We start from the raw sequence: 26,211 nt of genomic DNA on the forward strand, positions 1-26,211 counted from the left end.
TGACATAATCCTGAGCATTATGTTCACAAAGTCTTTGCTTTTTGTATTCATTCATCAGTGAACATTAAGCAGACTGTAGGAAGCTGCTCCTGATCAGTACATTTTGGCAAACACTGGTAATGTCTCATACACAAGGAGAGCAGATGTCACATTTTACAAAAGCTGGAGTTGACAAGACCTTTCTAAAACTGCCTGTAATGTTAATTCTTCAGTACAAATACTGCATTTAAAAAGCTGAGTCCTCTGAGGTGCTGATTACCTTTTGCAAGGTCCTTATTAATCCTGAGTCCTTTCGGAAATCCTGGCTGCTCAACATCCTTGTAAAGAAGTGCTGGGTACCTTTCAAAAAAGGTTTCAAAACTGCAGTGTGAAGCCTTTGCTTCCAAGTGTTATTTCTCATACTGAAAAAATAATGAGAAGTACTATTAATAAAGTCAAATCAAACACCCCGAAATAGCATCCTAAACCATCTCTGAGAGTTGTTTAAATATTACTGAATGCTTGGTTGTTTGGGTTTTTTTTGTTGTTGTTGTTTTGTTTTGTTTTTTGTTTTTTGCTTTTTTGTTTTTTTGTGATGGCATTGGAGCAAATAAATTCAACAAAATTGCCTTTCTAGATTAAGATTCATTATCAGATCTCAGAGGAGAGTTTTCTTAAATATCCAATAGAGTACTTAAGAGTAAATTAACACTATTACCAATGAAGGAAAGACACCACTGAGAGTGATGACTCAAGCAAATTTGAATGTGATATTTGAAAAGGGGGAACCTGAAACGTTGCCTTATCTCAAATCAATTGGAACCTTTTGGTATTTTGAGTCAGAACTTACTTTTATTGCATCTTTTACTTGTAGAGGAAGAGGAGGATTAGAGAAGATTTGGCAATCAACAGCAACCACTGTTGGTGGTAGTAGGCAACCATAGCCTTGGAGGGGCATCAGGACAGTTTGGAACCTCACCTGGCCTGGCTAGTATCTGTGCTCTGCTGTAGCTGAAATCCTACATCTTACCTGAAGCCCAAAGAGAGCTATCTTGGCAACGACCTCACTTAAAGGAAAATAGAATCCCTCAGCCATCAAGTTCTCATTAATGAAGTGTCATTGTCTATATATATGTTTATTTATACAGTTATGGCAGTCATACTGCTCATGTTTTCTTGATTGGAAGAAAATTTTAGATGGTGACTCTGGTTTTATCAGACAAAGAGGAACTGGGGAGAAAATGTGAATAAGATGAATAAGATGTGCCATGCAGCACTCTACTAAACACGATATTATTTTTATTCTTTCTCTTTCATGTCAGGTGCTGGATTCGATGGAGTGGAAGAAATCAAACGTCACCCTTTCTTTATTACTATAGACTGGAACGTAAGTAGAGAAACCTTTTCATGAAATTTTTTTTCATTTTTCTGAGCTAAATTTACGAAGTTCAATTTCCATGTTTAGCACAAAGGTTAAGTGAACTCTAACATAGAAGACCCAGGATCTAGAGCCTTTTAAGTTGATTGCTGTATCTCTTGCATATGTATAAATATTATTTATGTATAGGTTTTTTATATAATTATGAAAGAAGCAGAAAGCTGCTCAGTATTCTCTGAGTTCTTTTTTCTGTTTTGTTTGATGGGCTGTCTTATCACATTACTATCTAAGGCTATTTGTCTAATTTCTACATTCAGCTCTGCATCAACTGTGAAAGTTGAGTCAGAGTGAAATTATCAGCTTTAGATGAAACTATTCCTGTAATATTTCATATTGTTTATACTCATCCCTGCTGAGGCTGCATCTCGAGTACTGTGTTCAGTTTGGGGTCCCTTACTACAAGACATCAAGGTCCTGGAGTGTGTTCAGAGAAGGGCTATGACACTGTGAGGGGTCTGGAGCACAGGCTGTATGAGGAGTGGCTGAGGGAGCTGGGATTGTTCATTCTGGAGAAGAGGAGGCTCAGGAGAGACCTTATTGCTCTCTATAACTACATGAAGGGAGGTTGTGGAGGGGCAGGAGTTGGTCTCTTCTATCATGTAACTAGCAACAGGACTAGAGGGAATGGCTTCAAGTTGTGCCAGGCGAGATTCAGATTGGATATTAGGAAATACTTCTCCAAGAGAGTGGTCAGGCACTGGAATGGGCTGCCCAGGGAGTCACCAATCCTGGGGGTTTTCAAGAAACCTTTAGCTGTTGTACTGAGGGACATGGTTTAGTGAGAACTTCTGGTGATAGGTGGATGGCTGGACTGGATGACCTTAGATGTCTTTTCCAACCTTCTTGATTCTGTGATTCTGTATTTTAATTGCAAAGGAAAACATAGCCAAACAACTGGATTTGAAGGAGATGCTCAAAAGAGAAGCTGATGTTCTCCATTTTTATCCTTTTATGTTCCATATTGATATACTTGCCCTTGCTCTTTGGATCTGGCAAGTGGGACTAAAACTTAGTTTTATTATTTACAATGTCAGGGACCTCCAGAAATCCTTTTCTCTCTTAGAATTATTCAGAGTAGCTCCAGATCCTCCCTTACATATATCAGCCCCAAGACTTCCGGACTCACCGTTTCACAAACACAACTACTGGCACTGGCTAGTGTACAGCAGGTTGTGCTACATCATACCAGGCAATTCATAAATCTTCTAAGGTGGCTTTATTGACACCTTCTTGTCTGTTCTGCCCTATGTTAATATCAGACAGGATCTGACTCTGCTACAATACTATGATGGGTGCTACAGAGATGTACTAAATAAGAGGATTTTCAGAACAGTGCTTTTACATTACTGGGTATACAGTACAGCCAACCAGTACAGTAAACAGCAGCTTCCAAGTTGTTGATGTTTTACTGAGGTGAGTCATTAATTTAACATCAGTGTTCCAAATTGGAACAGCAGTCGTTTTATCAAATATAACATAGTTCCAATAAAAAATGTCAGACAGACATGATTCATAGAGTGGTAAACAAGGATTTATTTTATTGCTATCAGATACAGCTCATAAAGCTAGCAGTAGAGTTTAGCTAAATATTCAATTCAGATTTGCAGCAGGTTAAGTCTTGCTTTTTTAAAGAAACTTGGAGGCAAACACTTCTTGTTCATGATTTTGGCATCTTTCGATGCATCTGAGCTCCTTTTTTCTGCATCCACTAGTATTTTCTTGTTTAGTTTTGTCTGACTTGTGTTATGGTATTGTTCTGTTTCTGCAAAACATGTCACTGTTCTTACTGGTGCCGTTCTTACAACAAATTCTGGTAAAACTGTGAATGTCTGTCACACAGCCATCCTCAAACCGCTGCCTAGGACCTTTCAATAAAGCTAATTCCTCTGTGAAAGCACATTTTAAGGTGCCCAAGTGGCCTCTCAATGGCCTGCAGAATCATTTATTTTGGAAAACCACATGAAGCTACTTTGAACAGAGTGCTGAAGAGTTGGCATGAGTCATTAGCATGTTACAAGATGATCAGTGAAAGTTTGAGACTTTTCTTCCTGGTGCCACTAATTTTTAGTCCTCTTACATGTGTTCTGGAGTTTAGATTTTCCTTCATCTTCTGCTTCTTACTGATCATAAGATGCTATATAAAAGCTTTACAACTTTATCAACTCTAAAGGTATTCAAACAAACAGAGAACCTGGAAGTTTTTATTAGTACTATTACTGCTTCTGTTCCTCTTATATCTCCACGGTCTTCACCTTCAGGGCAGATGTTTAAATCTTAATTTAGTTGGGAACATTGGAATACTGATGGCATTTATTCTTTCCCTTTTGCTATTGTAGCATCTCCTCAAATCATGGAGAAATGTGCCAGTGTATCTTGACAGTCCACTCTTGCTTATCCTAACGAATTTAAACAATCCTCCATCATTTGAGAAAGTTCATGTGGGCAGGCAAGCGAAATATATACCATGACCAGGCTACATAAGCATGAGCATAGATTGGAGCTAGAGAGGGAAGTATAATTAACTCCCTATGATGTCTTATTTAGACTGTAATTTCATTGTAAAATATAGCTGTAAAAACTTATATTCATTCAATCTGATTAGTTCTCATTGCACTCTCTTGGATACAGATGAATCACTATTGCACTGGTCATCTATCATCCTTATAGTATAGTTCCTCATTTAATCCTAATTTTACTATCACTCAGGGAGATCTTGGGAGACTTACATAGGTACAGAATGCATTTCAGAGTGATATGAGCCAGTCCTTAACTAAAGCCAAGACCTGGAGTTAGGATTGTGATCTGTTAACAGGTTCTCTATGGACAGAAGCAGAGTGTGTATTGAAAGCAGAAATGGATCAGGCATAGGTGTTTAGTGCTGATCTCTGTATAGCTTCAAGAAGAATCAACAACACTGATGAGGCAGGATGTGAATTTGATTTATATATTTGTATCATAAAGGTCTCCATGAGGCAATCTCTCCTGGAGAGCTGCTAAGGCACCTTGACAGCTGTGATAGGCAAGACTTGTGCAATTGGCAGCACTGAAACTTTCAGAGGCTGTAGCAAAATGATCCTACATCATAAGTCTCTTTATCTTAAAGGATCACAGTGGGTTATTGCCTTCTAGAAACCCAGTGTAAAAAGAGGTAAGCATGTTTTTTCCTACAGCAGGATTGACATGCGGACTAGGAAAAAAAAACACCAATCTGCTTAGTATCAGTTTATAAAAAGATTCAAAACAGAAATGAGAGTTCGTTCCGTCTTTCCAAGTTATATGTGATGTCTAGATATCATACTGATGAAGTCATTAGAATCGCAGGCAGAAATGTATAAATTGTATCTTCACTTACTGTCAGAGCTGTTCCCTTGGGTTTTGAATAAGGCCTTGGTTATTGTCTCTATCAGTGAAATGTTTACCTGTTGGAGCAGTCATTTCCCACTTGTTTCCCATCTTTCACTGTCTTTAGACAGACACAACCAGACACAGTGTCTGGTTTGGATGCAGGCAGTGAACACGGTGGAAATGACTTACATGGTGTAAGGAGCCCTGTTATGATGCTCCAGATGCTCATGCTAAGCAGAGCAGAAGCAGTAGGTGCAATCCTGGAAAATATAGATATGACTATAGAAAATCGTCCTCCTCTGGTCTTTTCCCACAATATCTTGGCTGCGTTCTTATATTCTGGGGCACTGTCCTTCAGTCCAGGTGTAACATTTGCTGTGTAGGTAGCACTGAATGAATTAAAGTCTAACACAGGGTATTTATGCCAAAACATAAATTATAGCATGAGCTAATTTCTGTATGAGTGTTATTTTTACAACTATTGTCATCTAGCAACAAAACTTCAAGTTCCCATTTCCCTGGATGAAAGATAAATGAAGTTTTCTGCAGAAATCTGTCTTGCTGCTCTAAAGCTTTCTGTTGGCAATGTGACACAAATTGGATAGATCTTTTGTTAAATGAACAAACTGTCTTTTGTAATCAAACCTGGCATTCACGGGAAGATCAGCTGTCCAGCACCTTTTAAGTGTCAACTGCTTCTTGCCCTTGCGCTCTTATCTCTCTAAGACAAAGAGACCCAAACTGAGTTGTCTTCAGATAATTCCAGTCACTGGATCTTAGAAAGCACAGCCCGGTTCCTGCTATTTGTATTACTGTTTCTTCTTTCCAGGTCATGCTTAAAGAATTTCTGGCTTTTCATTGAAAATGAAAAATGAAATCCATTTTGCAGAGAGCAGGCAGAGAAGTGAGACAAAACCAGTGTTTTTTGTTCAGATGGCAGACTAAATTAGAACTGGAGCAAAAGGCATACTAGAAAATGAACTGTCAGATACAGCTGGGAAGAAGTACGAAGAAACAGGACACAAGTTCTATTTCCTCTAATATTAATCAGAGATCAAACTGAACTGGAATTGTGTTATTTAAGGCAGATTTTAACAACAGCAAAAGTTGGTCTGGAGTCCTTTATTCTGCTAGCTTTTCTATCATTTGCAGGTAATAATGTTGTGCCATTAATCTAGGAGAGGACAAACTTTTTAGAAGGTGGTTCATCTTTTTGTCTGCTTATTGGGTTTTCTATGACAGGCAGATGTATCCTTGCACTACAGGTGCATCATTGTGGAGGGTAGCATCCTTCTACTTCTGAAAGGTGTCTGAGGAATAATTCAATTATTTTTTTTTTTTTGTCAAAGAGGATATGAGGAAATGACTAAATTGATTTTATTTTTCTTCTTATTTATTTATTTTTTTCTTTAATATGTTTTCCAGGCACGTATGCAGCCATTTTCTTCTATGGGTTTTTTAGGAGTCCAAACCAGGACTGCTATGACTAGAGTTCACAGAAGCATGGAATGGCTTGGGTTGGAAGGGATCTCAAGGATCCTCAAGTTCCAGTCCCCCCTCCACAGGCAGGGTTGCCAGCCACTACATCAGGCACTTGATGAGGCTGCCCAGAACTCCATCCAACCTGGCCTTAAACATCTCCAGGATGGGGCTTCCCCATCCTCTCTGGGCAACCCATTATAGCACCTCACCACTCTTTCAGTATAAAAATTCCCCTTCTAAATCTCCACTCCTTTAGTTTTAAAGTCCTATCACTATCTACCTGTGTAAAAAGTTGATTTCCCTCCTGCTGGGGCCTCACAAGGGCAGAGTAGAGGGGAACAATCACCTTCCCCTGCTGGCCATCCCTCTTCTGATGGAACTCATGTTACCATTGGCCTTCTGAACTGGAAGCACGTGCTTCTGGCTCATGTTAAGATTTCCATCAACCAGGATCCCATAGTCCTTCTCAGCAGGACTACTCTCAAGGAGTTCTCCCAGTTTGTATACATATCTGGGATTACTTCAACCCAAGTGCAAAACCTTGCACTTTGCTTTGTTGAACCTCATTAGGTTCGCAAGGTCCCACCTATCATGTTTATCAAAGTCTCTCTGGATGGCAACCTTTCGTTCTGCTTTATCAACCACACTGCTCAGCTTGGTGACATCAGCAAACGTGATGATAGCTGTTTAAAATTTACCAGAAGTTATTTGAGAGCCTGTATGGGAAATTGGTAATCACAGCCTGAACCTCTGATTAATCAGCTGAGGCAAGTGTTGGGTCAGCTGTGGGAGCACAGGTGAGGGTAATTTAGCTGTGCTCCCAGAAGGGGTGAAGCTTGACTCCACCTCATCTAGACCTCATTTAAGGGCTGACCACCACTAAGGCAGCATCTCTTGGCAATTGCTCCTTGGTGGAGGTTGCCTCAGTGGTTCCCAGTAGACCAAAGTCTTCCACATGGGTGAGTTTTTCCTGTAAATAACCTTTTGGATATTTACTACTATCTTTTCATTATTGTCACCATACAGAGCCTGATAAAAATGGTCAAATATAGTAGTCCAGACTTATATTGTTATGTCATTTGCATCTGTTTGATTTATGTTGGAAGAGATCAGTGTGGAATAAACATGCCAACAGCCTCAAATAATTTTTAAGACATGATCAGTAAATATTTTTTGCCTCAAATGAGAAATATTCTTGGAAAAACTAAAAGTATCTTAGATACTCTGAGAGATTTGATCTCTGTTTTCATGGAAAACAGTGGCCATGTGGTCAGTTTGTGTCATTTGTGAATTGGTGTCTACAGAATATGGGCCATTTAAGGGAAGATTTGTTCTGCTTGCAGTAAGCCTGCACTTTTAACTTTGCACTGTGGTTTAGTTCACTTCAGTAAACTGACTTTTGTTGTAGTGGCTCTCTCAGAGCAGTAGAGCTAGGAAAGCAAAGCCTGCAGATGAGTCTGCTCATTCTTATTCCTCACAATTCAATCTAGCTACCTGATTCAAAAAGCTGGGGGAAAAAAAATATTTTACGCTGTTGGCCTTTTGCTGTTCCTAATCATTTAGTCAGAAACACTGGAAACAACCTCAATCGCAAGTGGAAAAGGAAATGGAAAAGGGTGTCAACCAGTTTGCACTCAGTAGGTTCCTTTCTCCCACACAAGCAACTTCTTTGTTTCCATCCCCTCCCAGCAAGCGGATTTGTGATTACACATCTTTAGGTGGCATGTGACTCATGATGAATCTCAAATCCCTCCTCAGTAGAGGAGGATGTGGGTTAGGGATTCGAAACACAAAAGTGGCTCCAACAGTACTTAAGAAACTACAGATGGAAGGAAGAATCAAGAGGCTGGGCAGAATATGGTTATGATAATGAAAAGAGAGTGCAGTTCCCAAATGATGTACAGTTCTAAAATGTTTTCCAATTTTTGGACCTCACAGGATGAGGAGTGCATTTAATTCAAGGAGGAAGCATGTGTGTGAGACCAGATTGCTTTTTGCAGTAGAGGCACTGCAGTTGTGAATTAAGACAAATAGAAGGAAGCTGGAAGCAAATAGCTTATTCAAGGTTAAATCCTAGTGAGAGAAAAACCCACAGTAGGTACTGAGTGCTCTTTGAAAGTGCCCCGCAGACAGAAAAATGTGTATGTTAATTAATAGGTTGATATTTTTCAGTTGATGAGTGACACTTCCTGCTTGAGATTGCAATTGGCTTTTAATTATTTGGAAGACTAGCTTTTCATTGTGGCTTACAACAATTATTTATCTCTTTTTCTCTCAGAAGATATGGAGTAGTTTTGCGCAAGCAGGAACTTTTTATGGTGAAATGGCCATTAATTATTGCAGAGTCATTTCCAACCTCACCATTCCACTTTTCCGAGGAATCATAATTCAGCCACAAACATCTGCTTTATACTAATGCTATGCTGCAGAATGTCCTGCCTCAATAGCTGTTATTTATCTATGCAAAGTAAAATTTAAATGATAATGATGCATATATATATTAGGTTTGACCACATGCATTATATTATAAAAGTTAATTCACCACAAAAATCACAGTTTAAAAAAAAAAATAAAAATCTTCCTGCTTGCAGAGAGCTGGACAGGCATTTATTAATTTCCATTAAATGTTTTGGAAAACCAGCTCATTATGAAGTTGTTTTTAAAGTTACCTTGAAAATATATGTATTATAAACAGCCATTAAATTGCTCTCCAGCTCTTATCCTGATTTGAAAGTTTGAAAGAAACAAAGTATTTCTGCTCAGACATTCTAATTATTGGAAACTGTCTGTGGCAACTAATTCAGTACTTTGAAACCTGAGAACAAAAGCATTGCCAGAAAGGGATCTAGCCTAGGGATGGAAACATGGGGCAGGGAGTCAAATGGGAGCTTTGTTCCTGGTGCTGCCATCAGCCTGGTGCTCAGGTTTGGCCAGTTCAAGCAGAGACAATGCAAAGATAGTTGAAATCAATCAGACTCTTTCTTTTGACCTCTGCAGGCTCTGGGTCAGTTCCAGACATACTAAGTTTATTCATCTTTCTCTGTGTGTTTATGTGTGTGAGAGAGAGAATAGGAGTGGTTGCAAAAGAACATAGTGGAGAAGTTTCTTAAACGTTGTTAAGTACGAGTAAAGAGGCCAGGAGATTCCTTGTAATGAAGGCAAGGTATTAGTGTATATATATATATATATATATTGTGCCTATTATTTAGGTGGTCCTTTCCATGCTCCCTCACTCCCCAGCACAAACTCACCCAGATGTCGCCTGTTGTACACCTTCCCCTCTTCCTCAATGTTTTCCTTGGTTTTGTTCCTCTGCTCAATCTACATTTACAGATTTCCCACCCATCTGTAAAGCTTTCTTCCTACTGTCTTCAGATGGGAAGATTGGATGGATTTCATATCATCTTCTGTGAGCTTCTTCCATTTCACCAGATATGCCAAAAGAACAAATCTCTTGTTTAGGTTGTGAGCTCCAAGCAGCAAGGCCTGTTGCTCAGCTCCGTCTGGCAGGGTGTCAAACATATTGCTAGTTCCTGACAAACAAAAAATGCTAAAGCAGTCACTGCTTCCTGGTGGTTCTTTGAGCTTGTTATCCTTAATGTGATGCTCAGCTCACCCATACGTGGTTTCCTAGTGTTATCACTGCATGTTCCAATCCTGCCCTTAAGACAGTGAAATTCCAGATGCTCCAGATAGACTGTCCATGCTAAAGTTTGACCAGTAATATCACGTTTACATTCTGATTCCTGATAACTAAGAACTTCAGGGACTAGACAGGGCATAGATTTGAAGCCTGCTAGTTAAACAAGAGCCAGTACTGTGGCTTCATAATCCTCTTTGTCAGTGCTGCAAGGATAGCACTGGGCTAACAAAGGCTGCACTAAGCAGGGAAGCCTATATGTGAGTGTTGAAGTAGCAGAATTTTTTGCCAGGTTGCTGACTGTGATTTGTTCTTCTTCTAGAAACTGTATAGAAAAGAAATCAAGCCGCCTTTCAAGCCTGCAGTGGGACGGCCAGAAGACACTTTTCATTTTGATCCGGAGTTCACATCTCGGACCCCCACAGGTTAGTGCAGTGGCACATGGATCCTTTTAGTGATTTGATTCATTCATATTCTCCATCCCCGTTCCACTTAGTCAAAAAGTCTGCTCACCTGTGGAGTTGCTGGGTTTCGTGATACCCAACAACAACCACAAAGTATTTTGCGTTTCTAAGAGAAGACGGAAACATTTCACCAGCTTCACATTATTATGTCTGCATTGTTTATAATGAAACAACACTTCACTATTTTATTGCTATTATTGCTTACATTAGCTGATTGTAACTGTTCTAGGCTTCAAATAACTTTTTATCTCTACAAGCTAGCATTTAATTATGTATTCCATAGATGTTTCTTCAATCATTTAAAGAGCTCTACTGCCTAGAATCAGGTTTAGTCCAAGTTTTGCATGCAGTCACTTGCCAGTCTAGTTGTTTGCTGTTTCACAGAAAGCTTTCTTTAGTCTGGAGGTTGAAACAGCTTTCTGCAGATTCCTAAGCTTTCCTCTGATGATTCTAAAGATGCAATTCCAATACTAACAGTTCATCATTGTGGGTACAGTTTTACATTACCTTTTCTCAGGGATTCATACAAGTTTGAGTCAGTTTTTCTGGTCACTTATTTCTGAAGTCCACATCAACATTTCATTTATGTTGACTCAGCTCTACGGAGCCTCACAGGGAGCAGAAGTGATCCATGCTATAAGTGGTGATTTGAACATGAATCAAACCAAGATCATTGCGGTAATCCAACTTAAAGTTCAGCCCACAAATGGTTGCACAGTTGTAAGTGATTGGGCAGTTTTCCACAACCAGCACAGGCTTCATAGGCTGGCTTTACCTCTGAGAAAATGTATGTAAAACTGCACCTCAGGCATCTAAATCTATGCTTCTACAAATAATATAATAATGTTTGCTAACCCCAACGAAGCACACTAAAGTAAATTACTTCAGATTTATCAGGCCTTTATGAATACTGTAATGTGGGATGCTCAGGAAGGACAAAGCAGTATTGATTTCACAGTTAGGAAGATAACCATTATAGGAGGTTGGTTCTTGCAAGTGGGTCAGACATATAAAATGATTCAATATTTCTCAAGACTAGGAAAAGGATTTAAGTTTCATAACTATCACAGTTAACATAAAACATAAAATGGAGTTTTGCACTTAATGCAAATGTATTAACATCCATTCTATACGATGGGCAGCTTAGTCAGTGGTAATGAATATTGACACTGAACACCAAACAAATGGTTGTTCTTATACAGTGTTTCATAAAGAGATTAGCAGTAAATTATGAAGGAACAGTTATTTTTCATAGAGATGACCTAGCATTTGTGGTTTGGAGCTGAGTCACAACTCTTCTATAGATCAATAGTGTTCAAGATTTGAATTATTCCCATTCAATTTCAAAATAAATACTGTTTTCTCTTTATTAGTCTATTTTGGAAAGCTACACTAGTATATATGCCATTGTAAGAAGTACACAGTGATGCAAGAGGTCTGGTGAGATTCATCCATGTATTTGTAAGGACTGTTCTTATTGACACACTATATACAAATAGCCCACTTTCTTTTACCAAAGAATAGGCTTTTCCACATAGTTTGGAGTGAGGTTAGACTTGCTGTGCTTGTTTCTGACTCCAGCCAAAGCTGAGACCTTGTAAAGATGTAGAATTAGCTGCAGTCTCAGCTCTATTTTTCTGAGCAGATCAATTGTTTCTACCATATTACGGCTTCAGAAAGACTGAACTTTGTATAGTAAACCACATGTTACATTTTAGGAAACACAAGGGGAATAGAGAATATCCACAGTTTACATTTTACGTGCCCAGGAATGGTTTGCATTGCTGCTCTTACTGCTTATGAAGGTGCCCTGGACAAAACATACACTATGGGAGAAAGATCTCTTTAAAACATTTCAGAATTCTAAGCGTAGCACCTTCTTGCTTTGGCAGGATGTTTCTCTCATTGAGTGATAGCAAAGGTACCAGAGACTGTGCTCTCATTGTTTCATTCCAAAGGCAGAACAATTCAGGGCCTTTTGAACTCCCCTGGAGTGGGGAGGTTAGTTGCAATACTCCCAGCCAGTTTGTTCACCTTACAGCAAGTCAGCCAGCCACCTTCTAGGGTCGATCCCAGCTCCTAAAGCTGCTCCAGAAAGATCCCTTTGAAACTGCAAACCACCGCTCTGGGATCATTGTGCTTTTACACTTTTGTGCTTTTACACTTGCTTCAGGTGTTTTCTCCTTTGCATTCTTCTCATCCACACACCACACTGCATTACTTTAGCAATTGCAATTTCCGTAGTCAAGGTGTTCCACAAAGGACAGATAAAGCATCCCAGAGCTTTTTTTCCTTTCCCCGGAGAATTTCTGCTAATCCAAAGTGGTGCCCTGCCTTGAGCTATCTATCCATTCTTCTCCTGTTCTTGTTATACTGTCCCTTCTCTGCCTGTGCAGACTCCTGGCACAGATGGTGCTTCACACTGGAATGAAAATTTACCAAGATTAAACCTCTGTATCCAAGAGGTGTTATCTTGCAGACAATACCCCTGCACTGCTCACATCCAGAGGAAAGGGATGGAGAAGGAACATCGGAGTATTTATTATGGAGGTGAATTAGATAAATACATGTCTACCAGTTCAGTAGTGTGCAGCTGACTGACAGGGGCGACCAAGTCTATTGCAGTTGTTGTGCTATTACTTTCTGATCCTTTGTGCCACTCATGAGGTCATTTTTTTCTTTCTGCAGATTCCCCAGGTGTTCCTCCAAGTGCCAATGCTCATCATCTTTTCAGAGGTTTCAGCTTTGTTGCCTCTAACTTGGTGCAGGAGCCTGCACAGCAGGATGTGCACAAAATCACCGTTCATCCAATTGTGCAGGTACAGACGCTGATGTTGCTTTGCACTTGATGGGCAGGTTCAAATGTGCATATTGTATTTAAACTGCCTCAGTATTTCAGATTTACCCAAGTTTCATCTGTTTCCATGCTGCATGAAGGAGATGAAAAATTAGATGTATTTTTTCACAGAGGCTTTTATCTTTACGTTCACATCCTCCACTGCCCTACAAAGGAAATAGGGATCACACCTTATCACAGCTCAGATGAAGAAGTATTTCTGCACACCAGAAACACTACTACAGGGCAAGTAATGGAAGGCTGTTTTTTAGTGACGTTATTCTCAACAGTTTTGTTTAGAATTATGTGATACAGTCGGTATTGGCAGAGAGGCCTAATTAATTATTTCTGTAGGATCCCACAAACATGGAGCCTGAAATTCTGAGTGTAGGACACAACAGTGCTCCTGTTGTGATTACACAAAAGCCTGGTCATGCTCACATAACCCAGACTGACTTGGCAGTGGAAGGAAAATTGCCAGATCCTCAGTTTCTTGCTGCCATTCCCCTATGACTTTCTCTCTAGTAATTGTTATTTCACACTAGAGTAAACCAGAAATGAATTTCTACAAATGGCTCAACACATCAGAGGAATAGTGAATCAGGAGATGAACAGGGCTTCTCAAAGGCACTGCAGATTTTCCCACAAGGAAAAAGCTTTTCTCTTACCCACAGCAAGAGATACACATGCCTCAAGGGGAAGAGTCTTTGCTTATGGTATCAGCTTTCATCCTTATTTTAATAATTCCTAGTTTATTATTAAAAACACTTGTCTGCACCAAGTGAATTATTATCCAGGCAATTACACCCCCAAAAAATGTAACTATGTTTTCTTCTAAAAATGCACATCTTACATTGTTACATGTCTGACAAGGTTCTGTTTAGGCTTTCCTAGTGAGGATGCATTTTTTAGGCAGGTGGTGCTAGAGGATTTTTAGAGGTGCTGGTCATTTCTTAAATCCTGGAATGGAGTTTGTAGCAAGGTTTCAAATGTGGGCTTTGGGAGGGCATCATCACCTAATCAATCTGCCTGCCCAAATTATCTGCCCCTTCATTAATTAGAAATAAGTTTATGTAGTTGAGAAATGTGAATTTCTCAAGAGATTTAGGCCTGCAGTTCCCTGTGAATTTCTAATAGGAAGTTAGGAAGTGGTTGTCTGCATTCCATAAATAGCTTACAAAATTACTGCTTTTTTTTTTCTTCTTTTTTTTTTTTTTTTCGCCATTACTTCTAAATGAAAAACTCCCTCTTACAGACTGAGAAAAGTTAAAAAGCATGGTACACACTTCTTCAGATGAAGAGCTTAAGATGCTTTTAAATTGAACTTAGAACACACCATCTAAGAACAAGAGGATTCTGTGGAGAAGATGAGATTGAGCATTTTGTGAACAATTAGGCTAGTCCTTGCTTTTATGTACTCATGTCCTGATTACCTTGTTTATTTTATCTTTTTCTATAGCAATTACATGGAAACAATATTCACTTTACAGATGGATATGACATCAAAGAGGACATAGGAATTGGCTCCTATTCAGTGTGCAAGAGATGTGTTCATAAAGCAACAGAAACAGAGTTTGCAGTGAAGGTAAGAAATCAGTCTTACACTGCTGCCTTATTGCTTTTTGATATTCCTTGGTTCTTCGTCATCCAAGTGATCCAAACTGCAGGTCATAAGTTACCGGTGGTCAACAGAGTTATACTGAAGTATTTATTCAGTCTTATTTTCGATTATAAAATGGATGATAATTCAGTATCCATTGAAGTCCATGAAAGTTTTGGTATCTCCAATTAGTGGCCACGAAACTCTGGGAACCATTAATAATTCACAAGTAGTTGATATCACTGTTCAAACAACAGGCTATTTCATAACCAGAAGCACAGCCCTACAAGCAGGTCTTGGGCTTGCACAGGAACATGATAGGATTTTCATTTTTAATGAATGGAAAAATTACGTTTTTCCAGTGGCCTGTTAATTTTCAGCTTTTCAGTTTTCCAGTTCTTGCTGCTTTCTTGTTATGCTGGTAGGTCTTGATTTTGACGAACAGTTTAGGCATGTCAGTCTGCAAGTCAGTTTCCAACACAGAGTGAGTCAAACATGTGGCACAGACTTTGAGTTGCAGACGGCTGCTGGCTTTCTATTTGTGCATGTTGACTGCTCCCTACTTGATTATTATTCCTACAAATATGTTGGTTTTATTATTCTTCCATTTTTTTTTCTATTTGATATCAAGATTGTATCATTTTGTTATTAAAGGAGCTCGCTTTCATAAAGATTGCACAATGCCAACCATTTCAAGTAATTAGATGGTACAGGAGTTGCAACTGACATTATCTTAATTATATATCAGTTCCTTTTGGCATTCATCTTTTAACTCTGTATAAAAATCACCGAAATTAGATTCTCTTGATTTCTTTCAGTAAGAACAATTTTTCTCCATGGTCCTTAACATGTAATAATGACAGGAAAAAATATCTACAGCCATCATTCATACGATAGGCAGTTTCCCCGTTTGTCTGGTAACACGTCATTAAAAGCTCTCTAGTAAAGGCTGACTGCTGAGCATCATCTTATCTCCTCAGAGGATACTGACAATAATGAAGGAGTTAAGGAAATGACGTGATGGCATCACTGTGGGAAGGGATTTATAATGTCATCCTGTAAATAAACCCTCCACGGAGTCTGCAGCTCACCAGGCCTTATTTACTATGGCTGTTTAGAGCCATACTGAGACAACAGAGTACTGAGCCAGAGTAACATGAGTCAGAGCTACTGCCAGAAAATCCACACAGAAAAACAAAACCTTTCCAAACATATTTGTCAGAAACATTTCATTCCTTTTGCTTTTGCTGGCCATCTGCAACTAATTGGAGACCATCTAATAGAGACAATTAGAGGTCTAGCAATGTAAAGATGCTGTTTGTTGATGTGACAAAAGCACTTGAACAGATCTGTAATTTAACTCTTTCCAGTGTTCAGTGAGATGAAATAGACAAATTCTGTGTCTATACTAGACCTGCCCTAAATAAAGGCTCCTAAATATAATGCTTAAGAATTGAGACTTAACACAACATGTTCTTCTGAAAGCATTTCAATATCATACTGCCAGATTTCCTGCATGCTAAGTCTAACCCGAAATTAGTGGAACATACCTGGATCAGTGCTGGTAGATTTAGGTTTAGTAAATCTTTGTGTAATATTCTACTGCATGTACATAATCTGAATTACCTTTAAAATGTTACTCCTAGGCTTTTTTTTTGCCATCTCTTTCCGAAGGGAAAGTTGGGAATATAAAGTTATGAAATACATAAATACTGTCTATTCTTTGGAAAGTTTTATAAGGCTCTGGTATACAGAAGAAAGCTGGGGAAAGAAAAAGTGTTATGATGAATCTCTAATGTTTCAGATTCTCCTGCTCAAATATCGATCATCAGGATCAATACAGCAGGATGATTTTTAATAACAAAGGGAACAGACAGTGTCAATCAGAATTACAAGCATCAAATGGGTACAAATGTAACAATGAGATCAGAAGGAACAGAAAATCAGACTAAACAATTTCAATTGCATCACTATCTAGTATCTAGAGAAAGTAAGGCAGTTAATTAGAAGATTGATTCTAGAGCAGATGGAAGGAATTTCTATGTGTGGAGAAAAGGCTGCAATGGAAACATGTACACATTATCCAAAAGAGCTGCCTTGTGGAAAACAAAGGAGATATGAGAGTTTTGGATGTATCTGACTTTTTAAAACCTGCCAGAGATTTGATGCAATTAGTTTATGTCAAATGTTTTTTGCTTCATCTAAAATCACTGCACTGGCTTCAAAATTGGATCTCTGCTTGAAGCTTTCAAGCTGAATTTTCAAATACGCCTCTTACTGAAGCCAGATGAAGTTTGCAAAAAACCTGACTGCATCTCAAGATTTTTCTACTTAGACTGACATCTCCCCTTTCCAGGAGAGATTACTGGAAGAATAGCCAAAGTGAAAACTCCTTCTGCTATGGCCTATTCTACCCCCTTTACATTATCTGTACCAAACTGCAGAGGTGGGGGGACAAAAGCCAGGTTCAACAGCTTGAAGGCAACTTCTTTCTTCTCTGGGTCAGTAGGCTATCTATCTGGTTAAATCTTACAGATTCTTAGTCTTCATATGCTGTTGGAGCCAGGGCAAATGACTGGGTAAAAGGACAAGTTACACTCTTCGTTCTCCCCTGAGGAGGCAAAGCATAAAGCAGAGGTTGTCCCACATGAGAAGCTCAGTTTTGCAGATGCCAGTACTACAGTGGAATTTGGATCTTGAACACGTGTGAATTTCATTACTTTTTTCCTATCTCTGTAATGCACTGACTAACTATTTTGTTCCAAATGTTCCCAGCTGTGAGCAAGGCTAGATTTTTTTCAGTGTCTATCTGCCTGTGGAATACAGGGTAGGTTATGCTGGAGACCTAGTAAATCCTACGGTTTGTATATTTCTGGTAATTGCTAAGCATCAAAAATGCATTTATCTCAGAATATTTTGGTATGGGCAAAAGATACCATTTAAAGAGCTATAAAAATGCAGTTCTCCACTGATAACTGGAGAAGTGACATCAACATGCTATCAATAAACAGAAGTCAGTAACTCCTGAGAGCTGTTTTTAGTAGGCCTGTGTAGTTAGACTTTCTATATAACTCTACTTATGTGCTAGTGGCAGTCACCAGATGACATGGACAGAAATTGGATCTGATATTAGTGGAGTTGTAGCCTTACAACATATGGGGTCAGAATTATAAATTATTATTATAATTATTATTCTTACCTTGATAAATTAGAGAACAATTATGAAGTCTGGCTTATAAAGCTGGGATCTGTGAAATCCTGTTATTCAGAGTCTTCAGCAGAAGATTATTTTCACTGCTTGAAGGATATTTAAGCCAGTAATGTGGCAACAGACTCAATAGGATATAAAGTATCATGTGGGAGGTACAGATTTCGGAGATGATTTAGACATAAATCTCTGTGTTGCTTTGGATTTGCACAGGGAGGGCAGTTTTCCAGAGGGGTGCTCATCTGGCACTCTGCAAAAGAACCAGTATGGAAAACTTCAGACTGCAAATAGAAGTATATGGAAAGAATGCTTACAAACAGCATGAGCTGGTGTCCCCAGTATGTGTCGGAGAGAGAAAACTGATTGCAGTAAAACTGATGGAATAGCAAAGAAGTGCAGTGGAGAAAGTTTTCTGTGAGGGTCTTGCATCTATTCTATGAGTGTATTTTGAAGGCTGTCCAAGTTGTCTCATTTTGAGTAACTTCAAAGGTCTTGACTTCCGTGCGGAATGTTATTGTGAACATGCTCACTATAGCAAGGGTTGACAGAGAATATTTAATGCTGTTGTCATTTTGTAAGATTTGAGCTTAGTCAGATGCCTGCCAAGCTTCATTCAGCCTCACTTGTTTTAATTCAGTGTGCTCAGGTTTCTACTGGGTACGCTCACTGTAAGTCAGCTTTTCAGAGAAGCACATCTCAAACAGACAGGACCCTTCAGCTACATCTACCAGTGAAGAGTGTGGGACTGTGCTTGAAGGGCTTAGAAGAATGCAGGGCAGAGAGCCAGGGGCATCCCAAACACTTTTACAAGCAGTGAACTTGTTTATAGCAGCAAGAGCCATTGCTGGATGGTGACAATTGGCTAAATGGGATGAAGGTGTTACATAAGTCTCATCAGATAAGCAGAGGAGGCATATAGAAATGTGGGCAGACCATCTCTTAAACTCTGCTTTGAGCTAAATCTGAGATGTACAGTGGCTCTACAGCCCCTCCAGCATTAAGATATTACAGCCTCCCTCCCATTTGGTTACAGAGCTCACAGTGCACCTCTCCTTAACGTTGCTGAGCTTCTCGGGAATATAAGATGATGCTGTTTTTCAGCACTGACTGGATCTTTTCTAAGATGCAGGATCAGGCAGCAGCTTTCATAGGGTTTAGCAGTATCATGTTTCTCGTCTCTAGCTTGCTTGCCAAACATTTAAGCATTTTGGACAGCATTTGGTCCTTTGTGGCTCTGTTCCTCTTTTGGGGCCATTTAAACTGTTTCTTGTATTTGTCTTCCATATTGATGTAATAATCTTCCCCTTTTGTAACATCCAAATATGATACAGTGGTTTTCACCCCTGAAGCTTTTTGTTAGAGGGGATGGGAGTAGCGCTGCAGTCATCTCACAAACTGAAAACTCATCAGTCTGATCCATGGGTGTGTGCTAGGACTGTGCAGAGCAGGCTAAAACAGTGGAGAGCTTTTCACACTCGGCCATTCTCCCTCTAAAATTGCAGGCTTCTGTCTAATATGAGTTTTCTGCTTCATGGGTGCTGTCGAAACAAATTTTGTTAGTGTTTGTGTTGCTTAGAAAATGTGTGCAGCTGTATAGGCCATAATTAATACGTATTAAAGTTGCAGTCGACAGCTTGGGAGTGCTAAGTCAGCAATGGGCATGCTCTGCCTTTAGAAATCTTAATGCCTCACCTACATATATTGATCCGATGGCTAATGTTCATTTCAGAAAAGCAGCAGTAATTAGGCCCGTTTCTTTTAATATGCATTTCACTATTTTTTCTGAAAGATTTAAGCAAGGATGGGGGAAGTGAAACTCTGGAGCTAATCAAAACTAATAGCACAGCAAATAGTCCCTCCGAAACTATTAGGCTTGGAATAGCTCTCCTTGGAGACACGTTAGATGTAAAATTATACCATGGCCTGTTAAATAATGTTAGCCTTTCTGCAGTGATTTTCCTCCAGCTTTAGTAATTTGACATCAAAAATTGAACCAAATTAAAACAGATGCTTGGCGTGAAAAGGACTTGTTTTTGGAAGAAAATATTACTGAAACTGAAACCTGTATATTTTCCAGCTCACAAAACTGCAGAACTGTATCTCTGTGACACTGTTCTTGGAATTAATGCTGGAGATGAATCTGTCGGTATAAAATGTCTGTGTTGTTATACCTTCCTGTAGAAAAGATGAATATCCCATCTATAGTCAGTTCCACTCACTCTTCGTGTCCTGGGTTTCAGATTTGGAATTCAGCCCATAGATGGACTGAAAAAAAAAAAAAAAAGAAAAAAAAAGAGATGAAAAATTCCTACAGGGAGCATTGCATCACACCATTGCTCTTATATGAATCTCTTCTTAAATATGATTAACCCATATTTACATTGCGGACAGGCTGTAGAGAAAAATGTAAGATAGGTAGTAGAAAATAAAGCATCTTTAGATAGTATACAAACCCCTCTTTCTCTTCTTTGCTTTTTGCACGTTCATGCTGATTAGAAGATGCTTTCAGTTATCGTGCTTCTTAAATACATTGGCAACCTCAGCTGTGGCTGCTCAAGGTGTTGCAGTGCTCAGGTCTCTGGCCTGACCTGCTGGACTCTGCTTCTGGAGCCAGAGCACCAAGCTAGAACTGTGCCCATGGCTCAGCTGCCCCATTTCACATTCCTGTGTCTCAGTTTCAGAGGCATCTTTCTAAAGAGGAAGAAGCAAATGAGAGCCAAGCAAATGTTTCAGTGCAGTTGTTTATTCATTAAAGATGTATGTAAACCTTTTTCCCCAGCCCAGGAAGACTCAAACAGCAGCATTTCCTTACTTCTCACTCCAGCTTACCCTGGCCAGAAACCTTCCTCTTTCCAAAGGCTGTTATCAGGGCTGTTCCCCATCACTGCATCTCATATTTCTTTGCAGTCTTCATTCTCACTCAACTGCTTTTCTCTTACCTTTTCTTTTAGTTTATTCATTTTCCAGACAGCAGAGGCAGTTAAATTGCCACCTCCCACCTCTTGCCTTTTTCCAGTATCTCAACCATAGTGATGGAGAGCTTCATGTGAGGAACAGTCATCCTTCTCGCACAAGGTCATCCAGGTTAATTTCAGCTGTTTAAAAGACAGTTTGCGTTCACAGGGCTAATTCTGCCCAAAGCAGATTAGGGAGCGCTCACACATACCGTTTCTTTGGCAGGGCTGTGAGGGCTATAAATCCCAGCTGGTGGGTGGTATCAGACAGCTGAAGACTGTAACATCTGCTAATGGCATAACTAGTTCCAGAAGAAGAAATTTATCTACACAGTCAGAGATGCAAAAATACCTCTGAAGAACTGCAGCCAGCAAATATATACTGTCTGTATAGTTACTGTACCATTTTCAGGGAGGCTAGACCAATTCACACAGAACTGTATTGATGTTCTTTTTTGTACTCAGCAGTACACCTGGCAAGGCTGAAGACATTGAATACCCATTAGTAAGGAAGAATCAGGTGGGGTTTTTTTTCCATGCAAAGGATGTGTGACAGCACTTGCAAAAACTGGCCAGACACATTAAATAGGATTTTGAAAATATTATCTTCTGATCCTTTCTCCCTTGAGAGAGAAAGAGTTTAGTATTATCCCTCGATGGAGCTTGACTCATTTTAAAATATCATGATGTTTTTACCCTAAATTCCACAGAAGAAAGTATAACTTTTCTTTCAAGTAGTCAGTACAATAGACTAAGAATGCATTAGCCAAAGGACAACAACAAAAAAATCACCAGTAGAACAAGCTGAACAAAGGAACGCACTTTTACGTGTGTTGAGCCCATTTTACCCTGAAATTGTTTCCTCCAGAGTTAATACAGTATTTGTAGGCAGTTCCTGAGTGCCCACTACAGACAGAAAAATCAGTTTCTTATTTTTACTAAAGGACTACAGTAAACCTGTCTACTTCATAGCTCTTTTCTTCCAGTGTACAATAGAACTTCTGTTACATTTTCAGTTAAATTATTTATACATTACGATGTCTTTCCAAGTTAGTTTTCTTCCCCATACATCTACACAGTGAAATAGAAGAATAGCAGCACTGCATATTACCTCGGGGCTGGAAGCAGAGAAAACCTTCCCTGAAGTCTGTAATGGAGGGTGTCTGTGCATCCATTCAGCTGTGTTCAAATCGCTATGACTTTTCTCAAGTAAGATCATTCCTTGTGCAAGAAATGCTGCAGGATGTTCACGGTACACCATAAGAGAGGAATAGGGGAGAGACTGCCTTCATGCAAGACATCATATCCCAGGGGAAACAAAGAGTAGCCAGGCTAGGAAATAGTCTTTGGCACCACAAGAACTTTATGAGTGAAATAGCTCAGCTTTTAATCAGGTGATTAAGAGTTCAGTGGGAATGTATCAGTGTTTATATCTATACCCATAACATTTAATGCCTTCCTCTTTCTAGCTAATTGTAAAATGGTGGAGTGTTGGCAACCATCCTGAATGCATGATGTCACGGGGCTGCAGAGAGGCAGCTGAAAGCGTGCCCCACAGGGGCTCTGCAGTGGTTGGTTGGGTGCTCTGGGCAGCTTGTCCATGTAGTCACAGCATTGCAGCTTCTGCGTGAATTGAAGTAAAAGTTATGCGTATTTAGCAGGGCTGTTCTGAGATGAATATTTATAAAGCATGTTGGGAATGAGAAGCATTACATATTATCTGCTGCTGTTGCTACTAAATCACTAGCAAACCGCTTCAGGCTATGTTGTTTTGAGTTTTATTTCAATAGCTAAACTAATTTTGGTTTGGTTTTTTAGGGGACAAAATATATATATATATATATATAATTATATTCCCACATTATTAATAGCTGCTTAAAGTTTTCCACAGCTCTAGATAACTTCTTTCACAGGAAAAGCAACCCCAGAATATATCACTTGCTGCAGCACGGTGGTGGTAGCGGTGCTTCCCACAGTAGCAGTAATACTTGCTGTTCTGCTGGTTTGTAGGAGGCAGGTAGATCTTAACAAGCACACATTTATGTAACTTCATTAATTTGACAAGGGCTATATTAGTTTTCTCCAGCCAAGAAAGTGGTCCTGAGTATATTTTTATATGTTAGTTATTGGTTGAGTGGGACACATTCAGCCACTGTAGTTTTATTTATGAGGGATTTCATTGGGTTTTTGAGGATGTGTGTACTGAACTAGAAGAACAACATTATTCTAAGGAGTTGTCTAGTAGGATTTTCTCCACACTGCTGTTGTTGAATTTTTACCTTCATTTATTTGAATGTGTACAACTGCTGCTTACTTGCATCATTTCCCTGCTGCACTTGAACTTGTCACTCTGCTGTTCAGTCAGAATCAAATCACTCATATGGGTTCAGATGCAACCACCATCAGCATTATCGGTACAAATGCATGTCAGTCATGAGGAGTACAAAACCTCTGATGTATGCACTAATGTGGCTGATGCACTAAATTCTAGATATGTACTTAAATATGTATCACCACAATTAAACAATGAAAACGCACGCAAAAACAGACAGGCATTTATCTCTATTAACAAAAGAGGTTTTTAAAAAGCCATATTTCCTTTCAAACACCATTGAATCTGTGCTGAGTTCTTACAGAGAGCTAATCACATCCGATAATAGAATTACGAATTTCTGAATAATGCCACCCATTATTCTTCTATAAAGCTGTTATTTGAATGCACTGCTGCTGCTTTCTAGAAAGGGGAAATTCTTACCAAAATACTTTACTCTTAATGAGTTCCTGGCAGAACTAATTTTTTGCTACACCCTGTGAAGTTACATTTGAATTTCAAAGTGTAGGTATCTTCTTTGGGTTATTTTTTGGTTTGTAGTTATCACATCTGCAAAAGAGAATCACTATTCCATCAAGGCAATTATGCCTTCATAGGCAGCCACTAGGTTGGTCAGGCAGGACTTGGTGAAGCCATGCTGGTTATTTTGTTTCACTGCCCTGTCTTCCATGTGCCTTAGCACACGAGAGTCTGCTTTATGACTTTTTCCAGCGCAGAGTTGAGGCTGGCAAGTCAGTAGTTTCTTGGGTCATCCTTTCTACCCTTCTTAAAAATGGATGTAATACTATCTTTTTTTCCAGTCATCAGGGACTTCACCTGACGATCATGACTTTTCAAATATCATTTTCACATGTTTGAGCTGGCCTTTACTAGAAAAATTATTAGTAAAAGGATTTTAGATATTAGTTTAAGTTTTGCTTTGTTCTTAATGTTGCCAGCTGGTATTTTACCATGCACTGCTTCATTTATTCCAGATAATTGACAAGAGCAAGAGAGACCCCTCTGAAGAAATAGAGATTCTCTTGCGATATGGACAGCATCCAAACATCATTACTCTCAAAGATGTGAGTACTCACTGAGCACTACAATAACAAATAATTTTCACTTCATGATCAGGTTCAATTCCTATCTGGAAAATTCTCTACTAAAAGCTTGGAGCTAAAACAAGACACATTGAAATCAAGGGGAAAAAATATGTAGCTTTAACAAATTATTGGTCAGGTTGTACACTCTCCAAGTCTTGTCTATCAACTGTGGATAAAATCAAAGGTGTACCATGCTGGAGAGCAACCAAATACACCTGGTTTTGACCTCATTGCAGCCTTTCAATACCTGAAGGGAACTTACACCCAGGAAGGGAGTAAACTCTTCGAAAGGGCTGACAATAGCAGGACACAGGGAAATGGTTTTAAGTTGAAAGAGGAAAGATTTAGGTTGGATGTTAGGGGGAAGTTCTTCACTAGGAGAGTGGTTAGGCCCTGGAACAGGCTGCCCAGGGAGGTTGTGGATGCCCCGTCCTTGGAGGTGTTCAAGACCAGGTTGGACGGGGCCCTGGGCAACCTGATCTAGTAAAGGTGTATGTTTGGTGGCCCTGCCAGGCAGGGGGGTTGGAACTACATGATCCTTGAGGTTCCTTCCAACCCGGGTGATTCTGTGGTTTTGCAGTACTTTCCAGAAGTGAGATCTCACCTGGGGTTGTCTGCACTGTGGCACATGCAGAGTTTAAATAAAAAGATCCTGCTTGTGTTACTGGCCAATAACACATTATGGCTCAGACCTTACAGAAGTCTATACAGATTTTTTTATCACATACCCCAAGAAAAATGTCACTCAATTCCTAACTATTAGAGTATCTTAAAATTGTGCAAGATAAATTGTATTCCTTTCCTAAAGCATCTAGCATTGATGACTGCAACACTGTCTATTATTTCAACCTAGATAAAAGATTATGACATGAAAATAGACATCTTTCAATTTAGACAAAGAAATGTCTTTTCCCCCTTTCAATTGACATTGAAAATAAGTACATGTTACAGCTCATGCCAATATACTCACCAGAACTACAAATAAAATCTCTATGACATCACTGGAAGCAGGTCTTGGCCAACATAATAGAGTTCATTTAGCTGATCATGAGTCAAAGGGAAATATTGTTATTTAAAATGGCAAACGTTACCCTGTAAAACGGGAAAGAGCACATTACGGGGAAGGAGACTTGGGTGAGAGCCATGAGACATTTCAGGCTGTGTGAAGTTGTGCTGCTTTTAGCATTTTGGTCTACTCAGCCGACATGATATCAGATCAGGAAGGCTGAGCTTCTGCACAGACAAATCAGCAAATTGCTACAGACATAAGAAAAAAGTGATGATGAGGTTGTGTTATATAGTTGCCTTTTCTGATGTTAAGCTTAACAAGCACATTTCCCATGTGTTAGCTGACAATTTCTTATTCCAATATCTTACAATCAAGCCAATAGGCTGATCAAAGGGCTGACCTTCACCAAGTTAGATGAAGTTTGAGTCCAAAGCATATATTAATTATATTATTCTTACAGGTCTATGACGATGGGAAATATGTGTACCTGGTGATGGAGTTGATGCGAGGAGGAGAGCTCCTGGACCGCATTCTTCAACAGAAGTGTTTTTCAGAGCGAGAGGCCAGTGCTGTTCTGTGCACTATCACCAGGACTGTGGACTACCTGCACTCCCAGGGGGTGAGCATTACTGTTCTGGTTTCCTGCGGCAACCTCCATAAACTCCAACACTTGGAAAAAACGAATGGTTGTGATTATCCTTCTCCAAAATATAAACATATTTTTCCCAAAAAAATATTTTTCAGTGAAGTTATGTTTCATTCTTTTTCCACATTTAGAATTGTATTTGAGCTGTAAAATAGAGTTGTGGCCTTTCTAGCCATTTTGCTTCTGAACTGCA

The 26,211-nt window shown here is 39.3% G+C and overlaps 1 protein-coding gene across 4 annotated transcripts in view; it reads left to right on the forward strand.

Annotated features, from left to right (window-relative positions):
• RPS6KA2 (ribosomal protein S6 kinase A2) overlaps window positions 1–26,211 on the forward strand; it is a 242,195-nt gene that overhangs the window by 203,563 nt on the left and 12,421 nt on the right. For all 4 annotated transcript variants that reach the window (XM_032443593.1, XM_015858006.2, XM_015858005.2 and 1 more), the window contains 6 exons: window positions 1,302–1,366; window positions 10,207–10,309; window positions 13,037–13,167; window positions 14,644–14,769; window positions 24,253–24,342; window positions 25,833–25,991. In XM_032443593.1, the coding sequence (XP_032299484.1) occupies window positions 1,302–1,366; window positions 10,207–10,309; window positions 13,037–13,167; window positions 14,644–14,769; window positions 24,253–24,342; window positions 25,833–25,991 (674 nt within the window). The remainder of the gene's footprint in view (window positions 1–1,301; window positions 1,367–10,206; window positions 10,310–13,036; window positions 13,168–14,643; window positions 14,770–24,252; window positions 24,343–25,832; window positions 25,992–26,211) is intronic.

The sequence above is a fragment of the Coturnix japonica genome, chromosome 3 (genome assembly GCF_001577835.2).
Source record: "Coturnix japonica isolate 7356 chromosome 3, Coturnix japonica 2.1, whole genome shotgun sequence".
In the NCBI taxonomy this organism is placed as follows: Eukaryota; Metazoa; Chordata; class Aves; order Galliformes; family Phasianidae; genus Coturnix; species Coturnix japonica.